This window comes from Panthera tigris, chromosome X (assembly GCF_018350195.1).
Source record: "Panthera tigris isolate Pti1 chromosome X, P.tigris_Pti1_mat1.1, whole genome shotgun sequence".
NCBI lineage: Eukaryota > Metazoa > Chordata > Mammalia > Carnivora > Felidae > Panthera > Panthera tigris.
The window spans coordinates 124,215,807-124,239,664 of NC_056677.1; the positions used below are offsets into that span (position 1 = coordinate 124,215,807).

General features: G+C 35.5%; 1 protein-coding gene across 1 annotated transcript in view; it reads right to left on the reverse strand.

Annotated features, from left to right (window-relative positions):
- GABRA3 (gamma-aminobutyric acid type A receptor subunit alpha3) overlaps positions 1 to 23,858 on the reverse strand; it is a 103,025-nt gene that overhangs the window by 77,244 nt on the left and 1,923 nt on the right. The window contains exon 3 of the mRNA XM_042973981.1: positions 3,184 to 3,404. Within this exon, the coding sequence (XP_042829915.1) occupies positions 3,184 to 3,404 (221 nt within the window). The remainder of the gene's footprint in view (positions 1 to 3,183; positions 3,405 to 23,858) is intronic.

The window sequence follows — 23,858 nt, forward strand, 5'->3', positions numbered from 1 at the left end:
GTATTTGAAGAATGCCAATGCCTTCTATGTTGCCAAAACTAATACATTTAATTCTCTATATTCTTGATCTCTTTGTAATAATCAAAAATGTTGTAAAAATGTATAAATAATAGTAAAGAGGATGAACTTGCAGCAAAACTGCCAGAGTATGAATGATGGATCAACCATTTACTCCCTAGGTGATCCTAAAATTTTTCTTACCCACTCTTGTCTCAGTTTCCTCAACTGTAAAGTGGAAATAATAGTACCTATCTTACAAAGTCATTAGTTTATAAAAGTGGAGTGATAAGAACTGTCCATAGCACATTATAAATACTATATTGATGTTAACGTTTATACTTAGCTGTTACTGGTGTTATTATTATTGATCACTGTATTCTTTTTTGAAGCCCTTTACTCCTTTGATATATCAGTCAAAATAGGTTAGATTAACATGCAGTAACAACAAATGCTAAAATTTGAGTGTCCTAAAACAATAGAGATTTATTTCTCACTCACACTACATGTCTATCTCAGGTTGTGGGGAGGGGCATTCTCTTCTATAACATCTTCAATAAGGGACACAGAATGATAGAGTCAAGGCCACCTGGCATAATGCTACTCACTGTGGCCAGGGGAGAGGAACATGGAAAATTATGTACTGCTCTTAAAAGTTTCCCAACCTCCCTCAGAAACGACACATGTTATTTCCAGTCTCATCTGGTTAGTCAAAGTCACCTATACATGCCTAACTGCAAGGCTATATGGAAGTAAAATACTACCATGTACCAGAAGGACTTGAGTTGGAAATACTGAAAGTAGCAGTACTAACTATCACACTTAGATTTCAAGATACTGTACACTGGGAGTTCTATTAACACCTTCCTTACTTTTTCTTCTTGGTCCTTCATAGGTTCCTCTTTCTCCACTTCTGCTGTAATAATGATGCTACATGATTTGATCCTTGGTATGATTTTCTCACTCTGCATACTTTCCTAAAGTGAGCACATCCATTCACATGGTTGTCCCAATATGCTGACAATACCAAAATTCACATCTCTAGCTTGTATCTGTCTTTTAATCTTAAGATTTGTATATCTAACTACTATTATACCCTTGTCCCTGGATAATCTACAATCTTTTAAATCTTATCTTGCCCAAAACTAACCTTAAAGATTTTCCTATCTAAATTTCTCCTGTTTTATATGATCTGCCCTATTTTGTAGCACCCTCATTCACCCATGTTATTTGGGTATTTACTACCTTGACTCCTGTCCCCCCTGTCATTCTAACATTGGCCATTTTTAATATTTCCTCAGTGTATTTCTCCTCCATCTTAATCAGCTGCTCTGAATTAGAATTTCACTACCATTTGCCTAGACTATTTAAGCTATCTACTAACCATTTTCCCTAATTCCAGTTTTGTTCTCTTCAAATACATCCTTTCAACAGTAACTAGAGTGCCATATATAAAATTAAAAACTGACCACCTCATTATCTTGCTTTTGTTGAAGGAAACCATTCCATTTCCTATAACTGCTTACTTGGTTTTCTCTGCATACAATGTCCTTCCTCTCTTTGTTTCACTTTATACCAACAATTTTCTTCACTACATTCTAATAGTACAAAAATGAATGTTAATACTAATAACCAGGAGCAACATACACATATAAACATATATACAACATATATGTAAATATATAAGCTATGGGAAGAGATCAATAAAATATATATGCTAATTTTATTGATCTTTCTTCTGGATTATATTTCCCTTCCTCTCTCCACCTTCTTTTTCCCTTTTATATCCACTTTCCTTCTTTCTTTTCTCCATCATTCTCGCTTCTATTCTCATCTCTCCTCTAGTGTCTCAGCTCCTCCTCTTTAATTCAACTTTTCTCTTAATTATCCATTTGCTATCCATTCTTCTTTGCCTATATTCTTAGCTACCAATTTTTTTCAGGAGAAACAATAAATAGCAAATTTGAAGTAACTAAGGACTAGCATATGGGCAAGGATACTTTGTGTATTCATTACATGTTTACCAGGCCTGTATTATTTCAGTTTTATTGTACAAAATAACAAATACTCAAATTTAAAAACAGCCACAGAATCTGCACTGAAGGATCACATTTTTTCCATTCAATAGTGTTAATTCAGCTACTTAAAACTGAAACTCATTAATGTGGGAGGGAGCTACAGAACAACTGTAATGTACAGAAAACATAAAACAAGAATCAAGAAAGTTTTTTAGTGTTGGGTCAAAGAATATTATGGAACTGAAAATGTTTTTAAAGTCATTCTTTTTGAACGCAAAATTATACATATATATGTATATATGTACATTATATAGACTTATACATATTTATATATATACGTATATATGTGTATATACTTATACATATATATGTGTATATATACTTATAAATATACATGTATATATACTTATATGTATATGTACGAGCTCATACATATAAGTATATATAAGTATATAAGTATATATATGTAACAAGTATATATTACATATAAGTATATACATATACATATATATAAGTATAAGCTTATACATACATATACATATACGTATATATACATATATATGTATAAGTATATATACATATATATGCATAAGTATATAAATGATATTTAAAAGAAACATTCTTGTTTGGAAACCTCATTTACATCAAACTCCTCAGCATTCCCAGGCAATGTGGGATAAAATATGTGTTGCTATAATTTTGTGTATATATTATCTATAACATTGTATGGTTCAGAAAATATCCATCATTATCTCATTTGATTCTCACAATTCTGCATCATAGGGGAAGATTGTTGCTGCAATTAAACAGTCCATTATGACTGTCACAGTGTTCTGCCTGTATATATGGCTATGAGTTTGTGTATTTAAGTGTCCTTGAATGTATATGCTTATGTGTTAATCCACGTGTCTCTGAGTATGCATACACTTATATATCATGAACATATATCTGTATATGAGAATGTTCATATGTCCAACTGCATTTATATGTGTATCTACAATATATGTCTGTGAATGTGTATACCTGCAAATATGTTAAGCATATACCTATATGTGCATTTATAATATGTAAACTTGATAGACTTTTTGATGGATAGCTTAAAACATGCTACTTTCAAGCCCAGTCCTACCCCCAGTATACTTTAGATGGGGGGGCACCACTCTCTAACCTCATTGTGTAGAGGAGCGTTCCATTGTCCACCAGTCTGAGCAGCTTGTTAGGTGTGGTCATGTTATGGGCTACTGATTTCTTGCCATTGTGAAAGAAGGTGTCAGGTGTCCAGATCTTACTAGCCAGGAGATTGTTCAGGGGAAGGATCTTCATGGGTCCATCAAATTTAAGTCTTTCATCATGCCATGTCTGTCGAAAAAATACATCAATGGTGTACTCCTAGGGACAAAAAGAGAGAGGACAATGTTTGAACATAGTTCTGGTGACGACCCACAGTGCCCTTAGCGAGTATTAATCACTTTGCAAGATTTCTTCCAATGCACAGAAGCAGCAGTCTATTTACAGTACTTACTGGTAAGTATGGCAAATGATCATGATTGAAAAATAATGTATGGTGATCCATAAGTATGAAAATAATACATCTGACAATATTTTGCTTAGAAAGGTGACTGCCAACACTGCCCTGCACATCATACAAGCTGACCACAAGACTTTGCCTTATGGAAAGGCAAGAGTTTCTTTCTCTATGCACTGGCATCTCTAATAAGAACAAACTCTTTGCCTTGTCTATTAAATGATCCCATATGAAGATTAAAGGCCAATATAAAACCACCATAAAAGCAAAACCTTAAATTTTAAAACACATTTGAGCCTCACAAAACATCTGATGAGTTCATATATTATTATCTTCAATAAATAAGGAACTCTTACCTATAAATAAGATCAAAACAAATAGACAAATAGACAAATTGGTAAATTACATTACCAAAAAATAATAAAATGGATAAAATTGCTAATAAACATGAAAAAAATTTCAAAGTTGTTCTTAATCTAAACACAATTTAAAATAACAATAAATGTTTCAGCTTTTGGTAATAGCAGACCAAATTGTTTGTTATACTTTCTTGTAACTATTATAAAATTTGAACATATATATTAGAGAGATAGGAGGAGAAGGAGGCAGGGAAGGAGGCTGAACCTATTGAAAAGCAATGGGGCACAACTGAAAGCAGACAAAAACTTGAAGAAAATTTACTCTTGAAAGATGGCAGCAGCAATGGGTGTTCCCCCCAAACTAGAATTCTTGTGGCAGATACCACAGGTTTACTGGCTCAAGATGGCCAATAATATGGAAATTTAGGGGTGGTACTCTTGGAACCAAGAGAATTACAGAAGGGATGGGATCCCAAATCTGCATATATACTCTGCCCCAAATTTTGGCTGACCATTACACTATACACACATGAGTAAGATTCTGGGACTCTGTTAAAAAAAAAATTCAGGCTGAAACCATAGGGAAGTCTTCCACTAAATGACAGATGACAAAACTGTGCTGAGTAATGTTTGTAAGATTGACAGAAATTGCGAAATGCGTTGGCTTAATATCTCAGGGGATAGAGTCCAAGGCTGGCCAAAAAGCTAAAAATTCAGGATAAAGCCCTGGAAGCAAGAGAACCACTGAGATGGTGAGTCCCCAAATCCGAGTGCAAACCTTGCCCAAATATTTGGCCACTAAACTACACAAGGCATGGGGGATACTTTTAGATAACTATGTATAATTAATAAGCAGCCAGAGCTGCCTAAAAACCTATGGCTTAAAATCCCTTAATGCCTTTTAATCACATCTGAAATAAATTTCAATATCCTTCCCTTACCTAGAAAGCACTTCATCTTTCCTTCTTCTCTGAGCTCTTCTCTAACCATTCTTTCCTCTACAAATTAGCCAGTCTGGCTTTTCTCCTCCTCCAGCATACCGAGTACATTCTTGACTAAGGATTAGAAGATTATATAAATATTGTCTAAACTGAGATACTTTTGAAAGCCAGAAAAGTTTTTATCAAAAATTGCACCAAGACAACAGGTATAAACTAGTACTGTGCCAAGTAAAAGCTGGAACTAGACTCCCACATAAAACCAAGACCCTGAATGGCTCCAACTAAGCAAAAGGGTGATAAATAAAATGAAGTAGACAAAACCAATCCACGACATGAAAATTCAAAAAGGAAACTTGTCTATCCAAGCATGGTTTCTGAATTAGAGAGGCTTAGGGGAAGCATTTCTACTGAAATTTAGCAACCTTAAGCCTAATCTTATATGGCATTGATGATTAAATACACAGTATCTTCCTGGTTTTGAGTTTACAAACTGAGAAATTAACGTAGGAATTTGCCTCAATGTGGGGATACCTCTATATTGACTTGAAAAAGCAAACAAAAACACCCTGGAAGGATGACCACAAATAAATGCTTGCTGAAAATAAGCTCACAGAACACATAAGGAAGTGGTCATGAGTGAGAGTCAGCTGATAAAACATATAACTGAATTAAACCTCCTCAAAGAACTTCATATAACAATCAAATAGATACTGTAAAGGAACTAAATTAAAATAATAAAGGGGGCACCTGGGTGGCTCAGTCTGTTAAGCCTCTGACTCTTGATTTAGGCTCAGGTCAAAATCTCACAGTTTGTGAGACTGAGCCCCACATCAGGCTCTGTGCTGACAGTGCAGAGCCTGCTTGGGATTCTCTCTCCCTCTCTTTCACTGCCCCTCCCCTGCTCATGTTCTCTCATTCTCATTCTCTCTCAAAATTTAAAAAAAAAAAAAACTTAAAAAAAAATTTAAAAATTTAAATGATAAAGGCATCAAAAGAGGAATTAAGAACATAAAATCCAGACATTATGGGGTAGGAGCAAGAAAAAACAAATTTAAAAAAAGGTTTATTTAAAATAAACAATCGTGGGGCACCTGGGTGTCTCAGTCGGTTAAGCGGCCGACTTCAGCTCAGGTCATGATCTTGCGGTCTGTGAGTTCGAGCCCTGCATCGAGCTCTGTGCTGACAGCTCAGAGCCTGGAGCCTGTTTCAGATTCTGTGTCTCCCTCTCTCTCTGACCCTCCCCCGTTCATGCTCTGTCTCTCTCTGTCTCAAAAATAAATAAATGTTTAAAAAAATTTTTTTAAAGTAAATAAAATAAACAATCTGTAGGGGTACCTGGGTGGCTCAGTTGGTTAAATATCTGACTCTTGGTTTTGGCTCAGGTCATGATCTCACAGTTAGTGATTTTGAGCTCTACATTGGGATTTGTGCTGGTGGCACAGAGCCTGCTTGGCATTCTCTCTCTCCCCCTTTCTCTGACCCTTGCTGACTTGCACGTGCTCTCTCTCACTCACTCATAAATAAATAAATACTAAAAATAAAATACATAATCTGTAAAAGAAATATAGTCATTGAAAATAAAATCTCAATGGATACATTATATAAATGATTAGACAACAACGAAGAGAGATTAGTAAACTGGAGAATGGATATGAAGGAAAATTGTTCAGTGCACATTTCAGACAGATAAATGATGAAAAAATCATGAAAAAGAAGTATAGTAACAGGAGGATAAAAGGAAAAGATTCAGCATAATCTAATAAAATTATAAGGTTAGATAATAGAGAAAATGTGGAGAAATGATATTTAAAGTACTAATAGATGACAGTTTCTTACAATTGTTGAAATATATACATCCCTAGCTTTGAGAACCATAATGAGTTGCAATCTCAATATAATAAAAAAGACCCAAGCCAACACATAGTGGATTTGAAGAATACCAAAAAGAAGATCCTAAAAACAGCAAAATAGAAAAGGCATATTACTTACAAAGAAACAACAATTTCACTAATAGAAGACTTTGTGAAAACAATAACAGAAGCCAAAGGATTCTATAGCCAATTAGATTATCATTTAAGAGCAGGTTGAAATATAGACAATTTTAGGTAAATGAAATAAGATATTTTCATGTCTGGGTCAATCACAGCATTCAGATCTTATTCAGAAGTATTCATGTCAAAGAAGCATTCCTTGAACATACCAACATAAACAGTAATTCCCCTTTCCCTTACCATGCATTATTTTCTTTGTGCATTATTTTGTCAGATAGCACTGACAAAATGTATTTTTATTTGGTCACTGTTTCTTTCATTCCACTAGTCTGGAAGTTTGGTGGGAGCAGAGACTTTGTTTTATTGTTTTATTTATTTATTTTATATAGAGATATATGCTGTATCTCTAGTACCTAAAACGCTACCTGGTATATATTAGGTGCTCTAAAAATATTTTTAAAATTTTATTTCAATTCTACTTTAGTTAACATAGAGTATTATATTAGATCCTGGTATACAATATAGTAATTCCACAATTCCACACATCACCTAGTGTTTATCATGACAAATGCACTCCTTAATCTCCATCACCTATTTCACCTATTCCCCTGCCCTCCCCTCAGGTAGTCATCAGTTTCTTCTCTATAATTAAGAGCCTGTTTTTTTTTTGTTTCTCTCTCTCTCTCTTTTCACTTTACTGCTTTGTTTTGTTTCTTAAATTACACATATGAATGAGATCATATGCTATTTGTCTCTGACTTATTTTGCTTAGCTTTATACTCTCTAGCTCCATCGATGTCATTGCAAATGGCAAGACCTCATTCTTTTTTATGGCTGAGTAATATTCCATTGTGTAAATATACCACATCTTCCTTATCAATTCACCTATCAATGGATACTTGGGCTGCGTCCATAATTTGGCTATTGTAAATAATGCTTCTTTAAACATGTTTCCTTTCAAATAAATATTTTTTTTTTTTTGCATTTTGGGGAGAAAATCCAGAAGTGTGATTGATTACTGGATCATAGAATAGTTGTATTTTTAACTTTTTGATGAACTTCCATACTGCTTTCCATAGTGACTGCATTAGTTTGCATTCTGACCAACAGTGCAGTAGGATTCCTTTTACTCCACGTCCTCACCAATACTTGTTGTTTCTTATGTTTTTGATTTTAGCCATTCTAGCAGGTATGAAGTAATATGTCATTGTAGTTTTGATTTGCATTTCCCTGATTTTAAGTGATAATGAACATCTTTTCATGTGTCTTTTAGCCATCTGTATGTCTTCTTTGGAGAAATGTCTGTTCATATCTTCAGCCCATTTTTTAATTGGATTATTTGGGGTTTTTTTGGTGTTGAGTTGTGCCAGTTGTTTATATATTTTGGGTACTAACCCTTTTTCTCCCTTCCAAGATTTTATTTAAATTCAAGTTATTTAACACACAGTGTAGTATTGATTTTAGGAGGATGTAGTGATTCATCACTTACATATAATACCCAGTGTCCATCCCAAAAAAGTGATGTCCTTAATGTCCATCACCCAGTTTAGCCCATCCCCCACACATCTCCCCTCCAGCAACCCTCAGTTTGTTTTCTATAGTTAACAGTCTTTTATGGTTTGCTTTCCTCTGTTTTTATCGTATTTTATTTTTCCTTCCCTTTCCTTCCCTATTTTCATCTTTTTTTGCATCCTGAATTGCTCATGAGTAAAATCATATGGTATTTGTATTTAACTTATTTCACATAGCATAATACACCCTAGTTCCACCCATGTTGTTGCAAATGGCAAGATGACATTTCTTTTGATCGCTGAGTAATATTCCATTGTGTGTGTGTGTGTGTGTGTGTGTGTGTGTGTGTGTGTATGCCACATCTTCTTTATCCATTCATTAGTCAACAGACGTTTGGACTCTTTCCATAATTTAGCTATTGCTGATAATTCTGCTATAAACATTGGGGTGCATGTACCCCTTTGAATCAGCGTTTTTGTATCCTTTGGATAAATGCCTAGTAGTGCAATTGCTGGGTCATAGGGTAATTCTATTTTTAACCCTTTTTGGATATGTCCTTTGCAAATACCTTCTCCCATTCACTAGGTTGCCTTTTATTTTTGTTGGTTGTTTCCTTTGTTGTGCAAAAGATTTTTATTTCTATGTTGTCCCAATAGTACAGGACTATTCCCTTGCCTCAGGAGACATATGTAGAAAAATGTTGCTATTGTTCATGTCTCAGACATTACTACTTGAGGTCTCTTCTAGAATTTTTATGATTTCAGGTCTCACATTTAGGTCTTTAATCCATTTTGAGGTTTTTTTTTTTTTTTTGTATGGTGTAACAAAGTGTTCAATTTCATTCTTTTGCATGGTACTGTCCAGTCTTCCCAACACCATTTGTTGAAGAGACATTTTCCCAATCGATATTCTTGCTTCCTTTGTTGATTAGTTGACCATATAATTGTGGGTTTACTTTTGGGTCTTTTACTCTGCTGAATTAATCTATGTGTCTATTTCTGTGCCATTACCATACTGTTTTGATTACTACAGCTTTGTAATATAACTTTAAATCTGGAATTGTGATACCTCCTGTTTTGCTTCTCTTTCTCAAAATTGCTTTAGCTATCAGTGTCTTTGTGGTTCCATATAAATGTTAGGATTGTTTGTTCTAGTATTGTGGAAAATGTTGTTGGTATTTTTATAGGGATTGCATTAAATCTGTAGATTGTTTTGGCTAATATAGACCTTTTAACAATATTTGTTCTCCCAATCCATTGGAATAGAATGGCTTTCCATTTCTTCGTCTTCAATTTCTTGCATCAATGTTTTATAGTGTTCAGAGTACATGCCTTTCACCTCTTTGGGTAGGTTTGTTCCTAGATATCTTACTATTTGGGATGTGATTGTAAATGGGATTGTTCTCTTTTTTTTAAGTTTATTTATTTTTAGAGAGAGAGCAAATGAGCACAAGTGGGGGTGGGGTAGAGAGAGGGAGAGACAGGATCGCAAGCAGGCCCTGCTCTGTCCATGCAGAGCCCAACATGGGGCTTGAACTCATGAACTGTGAGATCATGATCCAAGCCAACACCAAGAGTTGGACACTTAGCCAACTGAGCCACACAGGTGTCCCAATGGGATTGTTTTCTTACTGTTTCATTATTAGTATATACAAATGCAACAGGTTCCTACACATTGATTTTTGTATCCTGTGGCTTTACTAAAATCATTAATAAGTTCTAACAGTTTTTTGGTGGAGTCTTTAGGGTTTTCTATACATAGTATCATGTCATCTGCAAATACTGAAAATTTTACTTCTTCCTTACCGATTTGATACTTTTTATTTCTTTTTGTTGTCTAATTGCTGTGGCTAGGACTTCCAGTACTATGTTAAATAAAAGTGGTGAGGGTGGACATCTTTGTCTTGTTCCTGACTTTAAGGGAAATGCTCTCAGTTTTTTTCCCATTGAATATGATATTGACTGTGGGTTTTTCATATGTGGCCTTTATTTTACTGGGGTATAGTCCCTCTCAACCTACTTTGTTGAGGGCTTTTGTCATGAATGGATGTTGTACTTTGTGAAATGCTTTTTGTGTCTTTTGAAATAATCATGTAGTTTTTACCCTTTCTTTTATTAATATGATATATCACATTGATGACAAATTTCTTCTATTACTATGATGTATCACATTAATTTACAAATTTCTTTTTTAATATGATGTATCACATTAATTGATTTACAAATACTGAATCACCTGCCTTCTGGGAATAAATTCCACTTGATGGTAATAAATGATTTTTTAATGTATTGTTGGATTCTGTTTGCTAATATTTTGTTTAGGATTTTTTTTGTCCATGTTCATGAGAGATATTGGCCTGTAGTTTTCCTTTTTTGTGGTATCTTTATCTGGTTTTGGGATCAGGGTGACATTAGCCTCATAGAACAAATTTGGAAGTTTCCCTTCTATTTTTGGGGATTGAGAGGAATAGGTTTTAATTCTTCTTTAAAAGTTTGGTAGAATTTCCCTGGGAAGCCATCTGGTCCTGGCCTTTGTTTGGAATTTTTTGATTACTGATTCAATTTCTTTGCTGATAATCAGTCTGTTAAAATTTTCTATTTCTTCCTAGTTCAGTTTTAGATTTTATGCTTCTAGGAATTTATCCATTTCTTCTAGATTGTCTAATTTAACAACATATAGTTTTTCATAATATTCTTTTACAATTGTTTGTATTTCTGTGGTGTTAGTTGCTATTTCTCCTCTTTTAATTCTGATTTTGAGTACTTCTCTCTCTTCCCCCCCCCCTCTCAATATTTCTCTTTTGATGAGTCTGGCTAGAGGTTTATTAATTTTGTTGATCTTTTCAAATAACCAGCTCCTGGTTTCATTGATCTATTTAATTGCATTTTAATTTCTATATCATTTATCTATGCTCTAATTTTTATTCTTTCCTTCTTTCGGCTGGTTTTAGAATTGTTTCTTGTTCTTTATCTAGCTACTTTAGGTGTAAGGTTAGGTTGAGATATCTCTTGCTTCTTGAGATAAGCCTGTATTGCTATAAACTTCCCTCATAGGAATGCTTTTGCTGCATCCCAAGGAAGTTGGACCATTGTGTTTTCATTTTCATTTGTTTCTATGTGCTTTTTGATTTCTTCTTTGATTTCTTTGTTGACCTATTCATTGTCTGGTAGCATGTTATTTAATCTCCATAAATTTATGCTCTTTCCAGATTTTTTCTTGTTGATTTCCAGTTTCATAGCATTGTGGTCAGAAAAGATGCATGGTATTACTTCTTTTTGAATTGTTGTGACTTGTTTTATGGCCTAATATGTGATCTATTCTGGAGAATGGTACATGTACACTTGAAAAGAATGTGTATTCTGATGTTTTATGATGGACTGTTTTGAACATATCTGTTAAATCCATCTAGTTCAGTGTATCACTGAAAGCCACTGTTTCCTTGTTGATTTTCTGCTTACATGATCTGTCCATTGCTGTCAGTGTGTGGTTAAAGTCCCCTACCATTATTGTATTACTGTCAATTAGTTCCTTTATGTTTATTATTAACTGTTTTATGTATTTGGGTGCTGACATGTTGGATACATAAATATTTACAATTGTTCTTCGAGTTGGATTGTCCACTTTATTATTTTATAGTGTCCTTCTTTGTGTCTGTTTATAGACTTTCTTTAGCAATAAATATTGCTACTCTGGCTTTCTTTTGACATCCAGTTGCATGACAAATGTTTCTCCATCCCCTCACTTTCAATCTGCATGTGTCTTTAGGTCTGAAATGAGTGTTTGTAAGCAGCATATGGATGGGGTCTTGTTTTTTTTTTTTTTTTTTTAATCCACTCTGACACCCTATGTCTTTGATTGGAGATTGGAGCATTTACTTCACTTACATTTTTATATATACCATTTGCAAATAGCAGTCTAAATTAAGAAAATGATGATCACTTAATTTTGAACTCATTCTTTACTCTTCCCCCTCCTTGTTTCAAATAGTTGGTATCATATTTTACATCCTTTTATTTTATTAATTCCTGGACTGATTGTTACGGGTATACTTATTTTTACTGCCTTTTTGTTTTCTACTTTCCTTACTCCTACTTATGGTCTTTTCTTTCCCTTCAAAGGGTCCCCTTTAGTATTTCTTGTAGGGGTGGTTTAGCTGTCATGAGTTCCGTTAGATTTTGTTTATCTGAGAAACTCTTCATCTCTTCTTCTATTCTGAATGATAGCCTTGTTGAATAGAATAGTCTAGGCTGCAGATTTTTCCCTTTCAGCATTTCGAATATATCCTGCCATTCCCTTCTAGCCTGCAAAGTTTCTGCTGAAAAATCAGCTGATCACCTTATTGGGTTTCCTTTGTATGTAATCATCTTCTTTTCTCTTACAACTTTTAAAATTCTTTATCACTTTTTTTTTTGTCATTTTATTGCTGTGTGTCTTGGTATGGACTTCCTTGAGTTGAATTTGTTGGGGGATCTCTTTGCATCCTGAATCTGGATCTCTATTTCCCTCTCCAGATTTGGGAAGTTTTCAGCTATTATTTCTTCGAATACATTTCCTGCCCTCTTTTCTATATCTTCTGGGATCCCTAAAATGTGAGTGTTGTTATGGTTGATGGAGTCACTGAGTTCCTTAAGTCTATTCTCATTATGCAGTATTTGTCTCTTATCTGTTCAGCTTGATGATTTACATTACTCTATCCTCCAGGTCACTGATACGATCCTCTGCTTCCTGTAGCCTACTGTGTATTCCATCTATTGTATTTTTAATTGCATGTCTAGAGTTCTTCATCTCTGATATTTTATTTTTTATCTTTGTGAATTGTCTCACTGATATCCTCCACTCTTTCCTCAAGTCCAATGAGTATCTTTATGATCATTGCTTTAAATTCTCTATCCAGCATATTATTTATTTTAGTTTTTCTCTTAGATGTCTTGCTGTGATTTTGTTGTGTTCTTTCATTTGGGACAATTTCCTCTGTCTCCTCATTTTGTCTACCTCTGTGTGTCTGTTTCTGTGTATTAAGAAATCAGCAACATCCTCTGCTTTTGAAAGTGGTGGCTTTATGAAGAAGTTCTGTAGTGCTCTGCAGTGCAGTGTCCCCTGTTCACCAGAACTCTTATGTGTGTTGCTTGCATCCTGCTATTGTGTCTGAGTAGCTTTCCCTTTCAACCCAGACTTCTTCACTGACTCTCTGCCTGTTGTGGGCTTTGCTTGCTTGTGTTCATGAGACCAAGGCAGGCTGGCTTTGAGGAGACATGACCGTAGGAGGGCTTGGAGGTAGGGTGGTGGTATTAGCAAAATTTACACTAAGCTACTAGTCCTAGACTGAGCCCCCAAAGCACAGAAACATCCAGGGGTGTGGCATGCAGCATCAGTGGTGGCCAGGAACACAAGGTATCTGTGCACATGGCAGCTGGGCAGGGTGTGCACATGGCATTAAGAAAATTTGCACTAAGCCAGTAGCTCTAGGCAAGAACCCCCAAGCATGGTGGCTTCAGGGATGCAGCACAGGGAGGCAGTGGCTGCACAGGGCATGTGTTGTACTAACAAAATTTGTGCTAAATCCAGGTCAGAGGCTAGTGGGCTTGAAGTGGGCCAGTCCTCTGGAGAACTCGTGGGTAGGGCACACTTCTAGGTTAAGTCACAAGTGTCTGTGCAGTGCCACTTCTCACAAGTGGCTCTAAGTTTATGCTGCAGAGTGGGGTAGGAATAAGGTGCCTGCCAGCTCCTTTGTTCCCAGAGAGGTCCCCCAATATACAATATACTCCAAAATCAGTATGAACAGATCTCCTTCCAATTGTGCAAGCTGTCACATCTATGTTGCCTTTCCTCTATCTGTTGTCTCTTTAAGGGTAGTGACCTGGCTCTCACTTGCCCTCCCTGCTTGCCCAGTGCTGAGTCAGTTGACTTTTAAGGCTCCAGGCTCTAAGTCCCACTGTTATATAAACTCATGGAATTCACTCCCCTGGTTTTTAAGACCAGACATTATGGGGATTCACTTTCCCTGTGTGGGCTCCCTGGTGCTTTGTCCTCTCCATGATCACAGTTCCCTCCCTTCTACAGACATCTCCCTACCACACTGGTTCTGCCCATCTAATTTTTCTGATGCACTTCTTGCCTACATTTAGTGGAGTTTGTTCTGCCAGTCTTTGGATCACTCTCTAGTTTATTGGCTTGGATGCAAATGATATCTAGTTGTAAACATGGGAAGGAGTGAGCCTAGGGTCCTCCTACTCCACCATCTTGCACCCCTTTCTACCAAAGAGCTTCCGAAAGTATAAATATTTTTTTACAAATAAAAGATTGAATGAATCCTCATGAAAAGAACTACTAAAATGAGTTTTTTTATGTAGTTGAAAATTAAACCAGCAGCAAGAAAGGGGTGCTTGGGTGGCTCAGTCGGTTAAGTGTCCAACTTCAGGTGAAGTCATGATCTCGCCGCCTGTGAGTTCAAGCCCCACATCAGGCTCTGTGCTGATAGCTTGGAGTCTGGAGCCTGCTTCTGATTCTGTGTCTCCCTCTCTCTCTGCCCATTCCCTGCTCGTGCTCTGTCCCTCTCACTCTCAAAAAATGAATAAATGTTAAAAAAATTTTTAAGCTGCAGCAAGATGAAAGAAGGAATAGTGAGCACAAGTATTAATAAACTTATGGGTAAACAAATAATGGCTCTCTACAAATAATAATAAGGACTATAAAAACTAGGTAAAATAAATAACTAAAGTAAACCTATGGAAGGAGGGAGTAGGAATATGTTGGTTAATGCATTATTGCATTATTTGGGAGGAGAGTGAAGATATTAAACTTTAGGTCACGTATGTATGTAAACATTTAAAGTAACCACTAAAGAATGTACTAGAAACAAAATGTAAAACTTACAAAATAGTAGCGAAAAACAATTAGGAATATAGAAAATGCTTCATTCTATAGAAAACAAGAAAAAAATAAAGCATGAAAAAACATGGGAAAAAGAATACATAAGATAGTAGAAACTTAATATACTCTAAGGTTAAATAAACAGTATAGCCACATACTATATATATATATATATATATATATATATATATGCACACACACAAGGGTACACCTAAATAAACATAAAAACTTAATATACTCTAAGGTTAAATAAACAGTATAGCCACATAATATATATATATATATATATATATATATATATATATATATATGCGCACACACACAAGGGTACACCTAAATAAACATAAAAACACAGGTTAACAGTAAAGTAATAGAAATATATATGGGCAAATCCTATCAAAATAAAGTGGTAAAACTATAAAGTACAGACAGAGTGGACTGTAAGATAAACATTTTTTCTTTGGGATAAAATATCTCATTACATTAAAAATAAAGTATCTTCAGTGGAAAAATAACAACTCTAAATTTTTATGTGTAAGAAATGTGGACTCAAAATACATAAGGTAAAAATTGAATTATGAAGAGAAAGTAACAAACCTTAGATTCTAAAAAAATGGAAGAACAATCAGACCAAAAATTTGTGTGATTAAAATATGTAAACAACCAGTTGACAAGATGGGCTAATATAGATATATAGATAGATAGATAGATAGATAGATAGATAGATATCCTTTATCTACCTAACACTTAGTAAAACATAATTTTTTTTTACCAAAAACAAGTGATCAAATGCTAAGTCATAAAGCAAATCTCAAGACACAGAAATATTTCATAACCTCCATACCATCTTTTTTCAATATGAGGCAATAAATTAGAAATTAATAACAAAGTTTTACATTTGAAAATTGAAAACCTCACTATAAAAATTTCAAGAAGCAAAGAAAAAAACATAAAGGATACTGGAAAATACTTAAGACTAAAAAAAAAGAAGAAGAAAATACTTAAGGCTAAACAACAATAAAAAAATACTTATAAAATAAGAAATCTTGTAGTAGTACACTCAAGTGGTACTTGGAAGGAAATTCATAGCTGTAAAGAAGCCTTAAAGAAAGCCTTAAAAAAAGTAAAAGCCAAAACTAATCTACCTAAAGAAACCAGAAGGACCACAGAGTACTCCAAGTAAAGTGAAGAAAAAGATAATTGACATTTGTGGGGAAGACAGGGGGTGCAGTAGTGGCAGGAGCATCTCTGGTCTCTGCCCCTGTTTCCCACTCTCCTTGCACCTCCAACCATCCATGGACTCCCTGGAGTCACCCTGCTGCCTCTACTTCCTCTCACTGCTCATGATGTGTGTGTCAGTCCCCACACTGTGTGCTCCTCTGTCTGGGCCATAGATGGTGAGGATCTGATGAACTTCTAATAAGAAAAAAAGAAGGAGTATGGATGGATGAGAGGGAGAGAAGGAAGGAAGGATGAAAGAAAAAAATGATGCAGACAAATGCAAAAATCAGTAAAACAGAAAACAAAAAAGAAATAATACACACGATGAACAAAACTCAAAACAGGCTACTTTGAAAATAACAATATAGAAAACTTCTGATAAGTTTAATAAAGAAAAAGAGACAAAATAGAGGAACAGTTGTGGGGAGGGGTAGGAATACAGATGAAATAAGATTTGCCAAAAACTGTTAATTTTTGAAGTGGGTGATGGATACATGAGGCTCCATTAAAGTATTGTGTGTGTGTGTGTGTGTGTGTGTGTGTGTGTGTTATATATATCATCACTACCATCTTGTAGAGAATAGATTATAGTATGACAAGAATAGAGGCAGGGGAATCAGTTAGGGGCTTTTTGCAGCTGGGTATGCTAGAGGCAATGGGGGCCTGAACCAAAGTACTATCAGTTAAGGTAAGGAGAAGTGGTTTAATTTGGGAACTCCTATGAACACAGATACAAAGAATCATGAATAAAATAATAAACAAACCAATAGATGTATTTAGAAATCTTTATCAAGTTTAATTCTTTCAAGAAATGTAAAGATGACCTAATATTTAGAAAATCTTATCAATGGAATTAACTGCATTAAGAGATTAAAGAGAAAAATCATGCAATCATCTTAATAGGTGACAAAAGAGAAGTTGCAAGATTTGAAATACATTTATAACACACACATACATACCTTACAAAGCTAGTAATAAAATGCAGAATAGATCTATATATCTATCTATCATCATATTGATTACTGTTCACTATCATTTGTTTGGCCTTTCTATAAAATCTTGCAGAAATTCTCATATTATGAGTTCTGTCTTCCTAAATTAGGAATCAAAATAAATTATCAGTGTTTCTTGGAGTTAGACTAGTGATCTAAGAAACACCTCTCTCTCTCTCTCTCTCTCTCTCTCTCACACACACACACACACACACACACACACACACGCATACACACACACAGACACACACACACATCCCACAGGACACTTCAATTCAGAAGTATCAACATGAAGAAATAGGATCAGCATGGAGTTTCTACTTTTGCTGTGGTGGTAATAGAGGTGGTGGCAAAGGCAACTTGTTTTTAATGGCCATATTGGATAAAAAGGATGCTTACCCTCAAAGATAACCAGGAAAGTGCAAATAATATCAATTAGACATGATTTCATACCTAACAGAATGGCAAAAAATGTGTAACAACAGAAAGTATTAGCAAAAGTGCAGAGAAATGGACCTTTCATATGCTACCAGTGGACTTATAAATTGGTAAAACCCATCAAGAGAGTAATGTGGCCCTATCTGAAAAAAGTTAAAAATGTAAAATCCCTACAAATAAAAAATTTTATCTATAAGTTGATACCCTACAGAAACAAACTCAAACATATTCTCAATAAGACACACATAAGAATGTTTTTTGTATTGGTGTTTTTAATAGCAAAAATTTGGAAAGAGCCTAAATGCACAGTGGCAATATAATTGGACAAATGTATGAATAAAAATATCCATATTTTGTAAAGTCTATAACAGTTACAATAAATGAATTAGAATTAAATGCATCAAAAAGAATAGAAGACTTGGGAACCATCCAATACATGCTTGAAAAAATAAGTTGTAAAATAATATACAAACTGCTGCATTTTATAGTTTGAAATATACTTACAGTATGAAAACCACTATATGTTATTTATTGTAATATTTGCTATTGTATGTTATATAATAAGTCTAGGTATAAGTCTAGAGTATGTTTGGAAGTGACCAAAAAATTCATTATTGTAATTATCTCTAAGGAGGGGGAGAGAGAGAGAAATGGGATCAGGATAAGGTACATAGGGAACTTTACCTGTATCTCTAAAGATTTTTTATTATGAGAAAAAATATGCTTAGTGAATCTACTCCTAAAATCATTGTTGCACTATATGCTAATTTGGATGTAAATTTTAAAAGATAAAAAATAAAATTAAAAAAAAAAAACCTAAACAAACAAAAAGAAAAAATATGCTAAAATGTTTAAGGTTTTTAAAAAGCTAGGTGATGGGTCTCCAATTTTTAATATATTTTTTTCTGTTCAGTCAGAACTATTGGGGAAAATCACATAGTGATTATTTGCTCCATAAGTATCCCATGACCTTTGGCCAAAAGCAATCAATTTTGACCTGACCATTCTAGAAATGCAATCAATTCCTTCCTTGTAAATTGAACCTTTGCATACTCTTCAAGAATGATGGCTTCCAAATTGACAAATAAATTTCATCGTTTTGTGAGGCATTTAAAGAAAATATTCCAGATAATAAGCCCAAATCTGCCTCCTGAGAAAAGCACTACACTTGGCAGAGATGACATGTACCTCTTGGGGAAGAATTTTTGCTTTGGTGTTAGACCCTGAATGTCTTCAACTCTCTAACACTGTTCAGTGTATCAAAGCAGGTTCCCACAAAAGGCCTGCAAGGGTGATTTAACTTTAGCAGGGTCTGAGCCCAAGGTAGCTGACAACAGCATTACAGTGAAGGTATTGTCACTGCCTCACAGGCCACTCCTCCCTTATTTTGGCCATCTGGACTTCCCTTTGCTCTTTGTCTTATTATCATTCTGAATTTTGAAGAATGATAATCCACCTGCCCTTTTCAGTTGCATTTAGGTCTTGAGATAGTCTGATTAGCCTATTTTACATAAAAGTAGCCCAGGAGATTATTGGTTTGGACTCCTAAGCAAAACCCCACGGACTTGGACTCCTTTCTATATTGCATCTGGGAATATGTTATCCAATGGAAGAGGGGGAAACGGATAGCCCAAGAGGCTTTCAAAACAGACAGAGTCTCCCCTTAATTCTGTGCCTCAGACCGCCAGTAAGTGAGGGCTTGAAGTGAACATAGCCACTTTTTCAGTGCTTTGGGGGAAACAGGTAATTTCAAGCCCACTGCCACCAGGAAAGAGGTCCCTGCTCTACTTTCTTTTTAATCAATACAACCTTTTTTTTTTTACTGTGTGGTCTTTGGATACTCCGGTAACTTTGCATGATTTTCAAAAGCAGCTGTCAGACCAAAATATATGCCTTATATTATCAAGACTTATGATTATAATATCTTTTATGAATTCTTATTTCCCAAGCCTCTAATTTTTTTCAATAGGCTATATGATTAGTTCTTTTACTATATTACTACTTGCATCATTACCTTGTTGTCCACTGTATACCCTAGGAAGTTTCTCTGTTGACAAGTGGCAGGTGGCAGTTGTTACCTAGCAAGTATCTAAACAATGAAAGTATTCCTGGGAAGAGAGTGAAGTTGACAATACTTAAAACTGGCATTTTGTTTCCTAGTTGTTCTCATTCGGACTCTACTAACATTATTACTCTTTGTCCTCCTTATTTTCTCACTATCTTTATCAGCACATTCAGATAGATATTTATTAAATACATAATTCAAGACCCTGAACCTATGACATGTCCAAACTTGGAGCCTTAGGATGGGAGTTAGAGTGGAAATTTTGTCAGAAAGTGATTTGGACCAGGAGAGAATCCAAAGTTTTTCTCAGCTGGTATATTTCTTTTTTTTTTTCAAGCTTTATTGAGGTATGAGTGTCAACTAAAAATTGTACATCTTCAGGTTGTACAATGTGATTGTAAAGTGTGTAATGTGATAGTTTAATACATGTATACATTATGAAGTTATTACCACAAATTATCACATCACTTCACATAGTCACATGTGTGTGTGTGTGTGTGTGTGTGTGCGTGCACGTGTGTGCTGAGAACACCTAAGATCTACTCTCTTAGAAAATATCAATAGTGACCTTTCTACTTTCTTTTCCAATCACTGGCCATATGCATAGCATTCCATTTTTAAGCCAGTATCCAACTCTTTTTGGATTCTAATTCAAAGGATCTTGGGAGACCAGGGAAAATTTATACTTTCCAAGACCATTGCTCGCTGGTAAGAAATGGACATACCCAATTTGAAAGAGAAGTGGCAATTAAACTGCATTTTCACTAAATCTTTTGCAGCCTTCCCCTCATTGCCACTACACCATCTTCCCATACACCAATTGAGAAAATGGTATAAACTCTTCTAAAGTAGAAGTCATGAAGGGGCACATTGCTTTAGTTAATTCAAGTTGGGATTGTATCCCTTTTTCTCTTTCTCTCCCGGGAGACCACGGGTATAGGATTGGTATTACTGCTGAGAAGCAGCATGTATTTTTTTAACCATCAACCTTTATTTGTTACAAATGGTTAACAAAGCTTTTCATTTGTGATGCCTGTAAAATTCCCACTGTAATCAGTTTTCAATTTACATCCTGTACTCTTTAATAAATTTTCTTTCTCTGAGTTTTCCCTTAGAAACATCTACTGCTGTTTGTTTTCATTTATGCCTGATTCCCTATTGTCATAGCTCCTTAAGTTCATACATGGAGAAGCCACCAAAATTAGCAGCCCAAAGCTTAGAGTCATCAATTATTGACTCACTAGTCTTGCTACTGGATAGTGTCTCCCGAAGAAAGCTACTTTTACTCTTTGTCTACAGGGCTTGCTACTAATGTTTCATATCATCTCAATAAACACTTACAAAAGACCTGTGTCAGGTTCTATGCTAGATGCTAGAGATACAGAAATGTACCTGATATGTTCTCTACCTTGACAAACTCAGTCAAGTGGAGGAAAACAGTCATAATTTCCCCCTCAAATTTAATTTGTTTCATCTCATTTATTCTTGCATTTAACAAATGGTTGAGAGTCTACCAAGTGTCAAACATTGATTAGGTATTGGTGGTACTGAGATTAACAAAAGAGATATGGCCTTTCATGGAGCTTTTTGTAAAACTCAGAATCTGTGTCTGTGGGGAACAGTGCTTGAGCAAGGAGAACAATAGCTGCAAAGGGTTATGGGTGATGCTGTTTCAATACTCAAAGTGGCACCACAATTTTTCCTCTTTAGGAACAAAAAATATGTTTCTATTTCTTTAGGAAAGTATTCTGGACCAAAATTCCATTTGGCTGGAAGTGAGTCAAGAATCCAGCCAGCTCTAATTTTCATCTACTTACCCAAGCAGCCTGTAGTCTCAGGGGAGCCTGGGTTATTGCTTCAGCTAGTTACTAAAGCCAGACAAGTCTGTGATGCTTCATCCAAAGTCATCCCTGACCCAGGGTCAATTGCCACAGTATACTAATTAGTACAGGAAGAACAAATTGTTAAAAACACCATAAATGTATTTCCCAGCCAGATCATAGCCATTCTGACTTGTAACAAGATGGAAGTGTAGCTAAAAATAACCTGAAATGTATTTGATCTAATTCTGCTGCCTTCCCTATCAAGAAAGCTGTTCTGTTGCTTCTGTTTAATCATGAGGGAGAAAAACAAAGAAGCAAGTGGAATATTAAACTTCAAGAGATAGAAAATATGGATTGCTTAAAATGTCTCCAGCCTCTGCATACCCATGTGTGCCTGCTTGGGTGCGGTAGGAGCAGGGAGAGTATCTGGTTTGGGTAACTGTTGCATATGTGTGTTTCTGTAGTATCCCTGAATTTAGATATCTGTTTACACACATGTGTTCATGAAGTACTCGGGATAGGATTGGACTATTTTTATTCTGTATATATTTTCTTGTGTGCATGTACATTTGTCTGAATGAATTTGTGGATACTGGCACATGAGTGAGAGTGTGTATGTGTTCAAAGAGTAGCTTCAGTCATTTTCTTGTAAAAATCCTAATCCATCACTAGTTCCCAGAAATTCAAAGAGAGAGCTCATACCCTGGTGAATCTAGTTACCTCCAATGGCCTATAAGTTCTCTGAATATAGGGGTCTCTAGAGCTCCTTAATGCAGAGTTGGCCTTCTAAGGAGTACTTGTTGAATGACCAATTGATAATAGTTTTAATGCATGCTTGGATCTGAAGCTGTGGGCATTAGTAGTCAATAGGTTGTGATGGAACAATCTAGACATACAGGTTTTCCTGATGCCCCTTTGAGAGACCCATCTCCTCCACTCCTTATACATCAAACATGCCCCTTACTGAACTCTACCTATGTGTCAAGTACTCTATTAAGTACCAGGGAAGCCATGAAGACTTGGTACTTGCCCTTAAGGTGTACAAAAGGAGCCTGCCATTTCTCTGTATCCTCTTTTTTTCCACACTTGAAAGATAAAGTTCAGGCCTTGCCTCACAACCAACTCATAACTCCCTCTGCTGAAAATGAGCCTGCTTCTCCAACTGACTTGTAGACCTTGCCTAATTGAAGGAAGTGCCAGGTAAAATCAATATACCTAAACCAACCCTCAGCCTCCAGTCTTTTCCCTTAATAGTTCATCCTATACAGACTGCTAGAATGCTATACAGACTGCTAAATCATTCTAAAACAACACCTGTATATTTTTATTTCTCTACTCAAATCTACTCAATCATTCTGTCTATCAAGGCAAACTCTATCATGTACTTGTACAACTGTTTGTATCTACCCAACAGGCCTAAAGAAGATTGTCTCCTGCTTAAGTAGTAGTCCCATGGAAGATACATAGAAAAGAATCCAAGTAGCAAACATTGACATTTCATATTTTTGGACATTTTATATTTTGGGGGCATTTCATATTGTTAGGACATTTTTTTCTGACTTTAAGATTTTTATTTGCCATACAAAGTCACTCATTCAACAAAAATTCATTGAGCATCTAATAACTGCCAGGCATACTGGGAAGATAATAGCTTATTTATTTCCTTACATGATAATTATTCAATCAAATATCTGACACTTAGTAGATATTGATCAGATGGTCCTGATGGGGTCTCCTGCCTCAACTCTCCACAAACTACATTCTTTGCTTTGTCAGCAAGGGATAATGGAAGAAGTCCTTGAAGAGAGCTCATGAGTCTCCCTTTAGTAGCTCTGCTATGCCCTGACTTATTCCTTGAATCTGCTCTAAAGCTCTCCCCTGCTCACATCTGTAGAAGGATCAGTTTTCAGAAGTGGTTTTGACTCTTCCTCCAAACATTTTGCATCACCATGTTCAGTCCGTGTCCCCAGAGAATAGGGCCTGTTTGCAAGGAGCAGACTTCTTGGATGATACTACAGACTGCTTGACTGAGAGTCCCCACCGCAGTGCTCTCCTCACATGACCTATCTCTGCTAATATGTGTGTAGTGCTAGAAAATGTGAAGGG